At 31.8% G+C, this 7736-nt stretch overlaps 1 protein-coding gene across 1 annotated transcript; it reads left to right on the forward strand.

The window, feature by feature from the left end:
• The first annotated feature begins 6121 nt into the window (after positions 1–6121).
• Positions 6122–6634, forward strand: LOC112512302. The gene has a single exon (XM_025118182.1). The coding sequence runs from the start codon at positions 6122–6124 to the stop codon at positions 6632–6634; it is 513 nt and encodes a 170-aa protein (XP_024973950.1).
• Positions 6635–7736: the final 1102 nt, after the last annotated feature.

Genomic DNA, 7736 nt, shown 5'->3' on the forward strand with positions numbered 1-7736 from the left:
CGGACAAGTCTGAACTCCTTTTCCCCAGTTAAAATTCAGAGTTGTCTTCCAGACTTGTAAGACATAACAGTATAAAAGTCTGAGGACAAGTCTGAACTCCTTTTCCTCAGTTAAAATTCAGAGTTGTCTTTCAAACTTGTAAGACATACAAGTATCAAAGTCTGAGAAAATAATAGTAGTAAGTCTGAATTTAACTACTCATAGACAACAATTGTTCATTAATTCGCATCATTCATAAGTTACACATTATATATTAATAAATGAAAGAATAATTAAGGCTTGATGTTGGTTTCAAAGCGATAGAGTAATTACCGAAAAAGTAATCAATGCTAAAAGAAATCTCCTTACTTTTTTCTTAAATTACTTTTTATTCATGATTGTTCACCTATATTTATTAAGCATCCCTTTTTAATTTGTTACAAAAATGTCATGATGAACTTTATCCATAGATTACAAAAATTAAAAAACTAGAATTGGTTCATAAAGTTAACACCATATATTGGGTTAACAAATAAGATGATAAGGTTTATTGATTATAATCATGGATTTAGATTAAAAATAAAATGAAATCAGATATTTATTAAAGTATTAGATAGATAAATAAAATTGAGTTGTAAATTAAAAATCCCGATATTTATTTTTGTGTTTGTACAAAAATAGTGGAAACATATTTTCTTTATACTTATATTTATTTATGGAGTGTTCTACTATTCAAATTGATGTCCTTAATGGATAAGTATTGATTTTTTAAATCATATACTATTAATGTAATTTTATTTATGCATGCATCCATCATCCAACACCAAGTGAAAGTTATCTGCTTTATGTTTTATAATTTAAATTAAATTGTTGAATATTAATTTCATACTAATAATGTTGGAGCATGGATTTGTTGCATTAAATTAAATGTTTAATTGTAAAGTTTAACCTTCAAGTTGAAGTTTTATAACATTTATTACATAAATACATGTTAAAAGGTTTAAACGAGAACATCTTTTTATTATTGTCAATCACATGTGATACTCACTACAAGAAAAATGACCTTTAGAAAAGATTTTGTTTTATATTTAAAAGTGTTAAAAGCTTTAGGAGGTGTTTGGTTCGCAGATTATGAAGGAATCTGATGTAATTGGAATGTTGAAATCCATTGACCAAATTCCGTTCTCTCGTTTTGTTCGTTCCTTTTTACGAAAAAAAAATCTCCAAATTTCACAAATAAATGAATTTAACATTCCTTAGCAACTACATGGTATTTTAATAGAATGGAATTCTCTATTTTCATAATATCAAATATACCCTTAACCCAATATACCATAATCTCACAGAACCTAATGTGACCAGTGTCAACCACCTCCGACCACAGTCGATCTAAATCACTATTAACCACCATCGACTATCGCCATCTAAACTATCGCCGACCACCACCAATCTGAACCACTGTGGGCAACTGTTATCTGAACCACCGCTGACTACCACTGATCTGAACCGTCATGGACCACCACCGATCTGAACCACTGTCGACCACCGCTGATCTGAACCACTGCGGACCACCACCGATCTGAACCACCGCTGACCACCGACGACTACCACTTATCTGAATGACTGCCGGCCACCGTCAGTCTAAAGCATCGTCGGCCACTGCCGGTCCAAACCACCACCGGCCATCGTCGATCCGAACCATCGGTGGCCACCGTTGATCTGAACCATTGCCGACCATGGTCATCTTAACCTCCACGAACTACCACCGCCATCTGAACTACCGCAAACCACCACCGATCTGAACCACTGTCGATCACTGTCATTTGAACTGCCACGGACTACCACTAATCTGAACCACAAACGACCATCGCCATTTGAACAGTCACAGAACACCATCGATCAGAACCACTACCGACCATTGCCATTTGAACCACTACAGACCACCACCAATATGAACCACAATGGACCACCACCAACGACCGTCGATTTAGTAATGTCGTTTGGTTTATGGTTATATTTGGGTTGTGTATTTTATATTATTTTACACATTAAATAATTATTTTATTAAAGTATTTTAAGTTTTAAAAAAATTTAAGATTTTCAAAAAAGGGCATTTTAGTCATTTATCAATATTTCATTCTAATTCCAATGCTACATTTTGTGAACCAAACATATAGATTCAAATTTCTTAACAAATTTCATTCTAATGTCTGCCAACCAAACAGGTGGTCAAATCTGACAATATTTCATTCTAATTCTTTCAAAGTCAAATTCCTTTAACATATTTCATTCCATACAAAAATATTATGCGAACCAAACGTCACCTTAGAGAAGCTTTCCATTTCCTTCAGCAAGCTTCTCTATGTAAGGGTAGGTAAAGTTTTTAGTGAGAATTCTAGAAGGGTGTGTTTTTGTTAGCTTTTTGAGACTTTTTTTTTGGGCTTTAGATACACTTTCAAAGCTTCTCTGAAGGTTAGTCAATTTTTTTCCAAAAGCTTCTCTAAAAGTATTTATTAGTGACGTTTTTCAAGTATTTGTGATGGTCTACGAGCGTTTCTAAAAGGTACTTTTAAAGAAGGTTTACAAAAGTTTCTCTAAAGATATTGGCTTTAGTGACATTTTACTAAAACCTTTCTCTAAAGATGTCATTTAGTTATACTTTTCAAACCTTCTCTAAAACTTATCTTTAGTTACATATAATCAAAACCTTCTCTAAAGCTTGTACTACATCAGTGGAGCAATGAAAGATGAAAGAGACTCGAAGCCTATAAAAAGGGGTCCAAGTCATAGGTTTCAAATTGTCCCAATAAAATACACTTTCTTTCTTTCTTGTTCTCTTGTCCTAGAGAATAGAAAAGTGTGAGTTAAATATTTGAGAGTGTGGGCATTATTGGATGGGGTTTGAGAGATTCAAACTGCGTGACTGTAATAACTTTTCACATAGTGGAATTTCTCTCTTAGTGGAATTTCTCTCTTGAGGCCCGTGTTTTTCTCCGGTTTTGAAGTTTCCACGTTAATTCTTGTCGTCTTCTTTTTTCTCTATAAATTTCACTGCTTGGATTGTTGAGAAACTTGTAGGCCAATTTTCGAATTGAAATGCATGCAATTTTAAAGAAAAATAAATATATGATTCTTCATGAATCCTTTGCTCAACATCCACAATATTTCATATCGTATTTCAAATTACATAAATAAAGAATCTCTTACGAAACATGCATGATTTTTCTTGAAACTTCTTAAACCCCGTTTAAATAAGAATCACAAATATTTTGAAAACTAGAAACCAATTTTGATATGAATATTTATTGGTGAATATACTCATAAATAGAATATAAATGCAATTGACACATATTCATCATTAATACATGGTTTATATCCAATGATGAATATACATATTTTGATGAAGTTGATATAGTGTTAATTATCAATGCATTCACACAATGAAATTAGGTACTTAGATCTCAAATTATTAGTGATTCTTACATAACTCCCACTATCATGCACATATACTTAAATTTTTTATGGGTATTTGTTGGATTATATTACTAGAAGGAAGTTCCGTTACGGACTTAAAACTGATTAAGAATTTGGGAACCGTTCAAAACACGCCACGTGTCCCTCTTCAAGATTAATATCCATCATGAATAAACATTTTTATGATGAATATGAAGGTGTTATTCATCATGAATCGCATATTAATGTTAGATATGGGTGTGTATTCATCATAACTCAGACATTAATTATAAATATGCTACAACATTCGCGAATAATAACACATTCATATTCCTGATTAAATATGCCACATGTCATTATCATGATCGTGGATTCCTAATGAAGAAAGGTTCCTAATGGACCTACTCATATATTACTATCCTATGATGTTTTCAAATGGATCATAAAATAGTTGTTTTGATTCTTTCTTATAATATTTGTCCGTATTTTTAATTCGTATCGTATCAAGAATTTTACAACTATAAAACCAATTAATCTTATTTAAGCTAGCTATTGAAAAGCCTATTGGTTGATGGGCTTCACCCATTAGTTAAGCCCATCTTAGTGAGCCCAATGAATAATTGAATACTATAGTTTATTTCAAGGAGGGTATAAATCGTACGTATGTATATAACAAAAATTAACTCATTTAATAAAATGTTAATTAACCCGATATCAAAATTATATTTGGGTTCTTTTGACCTTTTATGTCTAGTGTTCTAAAAAGTTCGCTATAACACTCGACTGTTTCATGGTTTATGTTTGACGTCACATTAAACATATGCCTGATGTATAGGTTTTTTGTCTTATATTTCTATTGTCTTAATTTTTAGTTTTTGATATATAACCTAAGTTAAAAAATTTAATATCATTAACTCATTTAATAATAGTAGAAAACACACACACACACACACACACACACACACATATATATATATATATATATATAATATAAAAAATTGCTACCTTATGTCATGTCTTAAAAAACATGGAGGCATCATTAATGTCATGCCACGATTCACACACTATTTAAAACCTTGCTTATAACCTTTACGTATACATTTTTGAAGGAAAAGTTATTATAGCAAAGGTGTACAAAAGTTGATCAAAACTACAAACCAACAAAATCAAAGAATGAAAATGTGGCCGAATATTTTCGGTTTGGTTCTCGATTTAGAATTTATTCAAATTAATTTTCAGTTTAGTCACTTGTTCAAAAAAAAATTTAGAATTGACTTTCAGGTGAGTCCAATATCATTCAAAATCTGGATTTAAACTTTAGATTTATGACTTTAATTTTAGAATTTTATTTTTTTCAAATGATATTCGAACCAAATCAAATTTTAATTAAACTATTTTTAAGAGATGACAAATGTGAAAATATATTAATATTTTGGCCAATTTTGAATGAAAATGATCTATGTTGCAAGGTTAAAATAGTACGATACCTGTTTCATCGGTATTAAATTTAAAAGAATAAAATACTTGTTTTTATATAATGTATTTAACTGAAAATTTCATAAAATTTATCATAATTTATATATATATATATATTTTAATTTGAAATAAATTTACGAGTCTCTAAAATTTGATCTGTTCATATGGAAAGAGTAAGATGAGTTTTCTAAAAGCCTTTCAAGCTTCCATTCTTATTTACAAAAACGGTAAAAGAGAAATATTATAAAAACCGAAAGACTCTGTATGTGTTATTGCTTGGGGGAAGTTAGTTTTGACGGTTTATATACCTTATATATCGAATTCCAAATACGCATTCCCTTTCCTATTTCACTTCTTCTTCGTGAAAACATAGATTAGATTCAAATTTTTGTGTAAAAACTTGAATAGGAAATTGTATTTTTTATAAGCGCTCGATAGTTACTGCACGAGTGAAATTTCTATAAAAAGACAATGCATTAGCAAGGCTATATCTTATGATTCTGCATCAAGTACAATGTTGTCATTAATAGTGTTTATGTTCTCAAGTTTTGTTCAATATTGAATTATATAATTTTTGTTATTTTTTCGTTTATGATGTATTGTTTCAGTATATATTTATATACATATATACACTGATATTGATTTGGTAGCATTGTCTCTTATTAGAGTATATTGCTTATATTTAGCATAGATATGATTTAACATCTATTTATTATTAATTATTTAGCCTAATTATATGGGGTTTTTTTTACTTTGGGGGTAGTTTAGCTATAAATACTCCATCTTCTCTCCTTTTATATTCAAGCTTTTCAATGATAATAAACCTCAAGCCGACTTTTGGCTCTTAATCTTAATGGTATCAGAGTGCAAGTTGGTCCATGATTGTTGATTTGTTGGTTGAAGAAAGTTTTGTGACAAGCACAGGTTTCGTGGTGAGTTCGCTGGGGGTTCAGGGGGCAATGCGCCCTCGTTGGGGTTTGGATCAAAGTTTCTTGGTACACATTTGATTGTCTTTAATTGCTGATTGTATTTACCGTCTGTCTTGCTTTGGTTATCTATTGTGGTTTGGGTTTTTTCGTGTACGTTTTCTTTTCATCGCTGTTTTAATGGATACTTGTAAAGATGACTCGCTTCAATCAATTAGTACTCAACTAGATGGTAAAATTATGCTTGTGGGAGTTATGTTATGAAAACTTTCCTGCATGGGAAATCTATGTGGGGTTATGTGACCAGTACCAAAGTTAAACCTACTGATGAAAAGGATAAAGATTATGTATCATCTATTCATATTTGGGAGACTTATAACTCTAAGATCATTACTTGGATTAACAACTCTATTACACAATCCATTGGTACTCAACTGGCTAAGTATGATACGGCTAAAGAAGTCTGGGATCATTTGGATAAACTTTACACTCAATCGAATTTTGCTAAACAATACCAGTTGGAAACAGGCATCCGAGCCCTCCAACAGAATGATATGAGTGTTCAAGACTTCTATTCTGCTATGTTTGACCTATGGGATCAGTTGGCACTTACTGAATCTGCAGAGTTGGAGTCTTTCAAACCGTATATTGCTAGGAGGGAAGAACAACGTTTGGTACGGTTCTTAATGGATTTATTATATGGTTTTGGAGGATTATGTGGGACAATCCTTCATCGTACTTCTCTTCCTTCCGTTGATTCGGTTGTCCATGAATTGATTGTAGAAGAGACTCGTCTTTAAGTCTTAGGTTGAACTTCTCATATCAAAACTTTTCCTCTACCTCTCCCTCTACCTTGAACTTCTTTCTTATGCTAGGTCTGGTTTTAGGTTTTTGTAAGTTTTAGTTTGGTGATTTGAGGTTCCAAAGGGTGGAAGGTAAGATCTAAGGTTTTACCTTTTAACATAGGGTTTTGGTTTATTTACACCTACAACCTCTCATTCCTTACATCTGGTACATTTTTGAGATTTGGTAGTAATCAAAGCATTCTGGGAGCTTCGCATCTTAGATTGGGAGTCTTGCTTCAAGATCTCAAGCCTTCACCAAAGGAAACTCAAGTTTAGGGGTAAAACCTAGATTTAGCAAAAATCTAGCAAGGTAAGTTCTAGTTTCTTTGTAAAACTATATACATGTCAAAATATCTTTATTTTGGGGTTTGAAAACATTTTTATGAGATTGGTTCATATTTGATGAATTTGAAGAATATGTGTGTTTTGAGCATAATGAGGTTATGAAAAGGGGGTTGTATTGGGTACTTGGATGATGTGAGACAAAGTATTACTTTAACTATTTTAACTCTTAAGAAAGATATTCTGAGTTAAAAATGATTTATTTGGTGTTATTGTTCAAGTCTAAGTGTTTGTAATTAAATATTAGGTCGAGTATGTTTTGGGGATTCTACCCAACTTATGAACTGTTAATAGTAGCATATTAGCCTCTCTCTTTTTTTGTCAAAGTGTATAAATAATTGATAAACACCTCCCTTGGCTTGGTGGAGATTTGGAAATACAGACCTTATGGTTTTAGGCCTTCTAGCTATTACACTTCAATAGAGTGTTAGTTATGGACCTATTCATGTTACAGGTGCCACGTGATTGTTAAATGCGGAAAAAAATGCCTTTTTCGTTTATGCGATTTACATTGGTTGTGCTAAAACAGTCAATTGCTCTACGAGGCCTTTTGGCTTGATTTTAATTTAAACGAGATTTGGGGACAATTGTCTAGTCTTAATAGCTCAACATGGAGTTTTAGATGGTAGTACAATTAATTCATACTTGTTGAATGTTACATACTTTAGATGCGTTAGTCATTCAGTTGGGGCCATGTAAGTGTAGACTATAATGC

Source organism: Cynara cardunculus, assembly GCF_001531365.2.
Source record: "Cynara cardunculus var. scolymus isolate 2C chromosome LG 5, CcrdV1, whole genome shotgun sequence".
Classification (NCBI taxonomy): domain Eukaryota; kingdom Viridiplantae; phylum Streptophyta; class Magnoliopsida; order Asterales; family Asteraceae; genus Cynara; species Cynara cardunculus.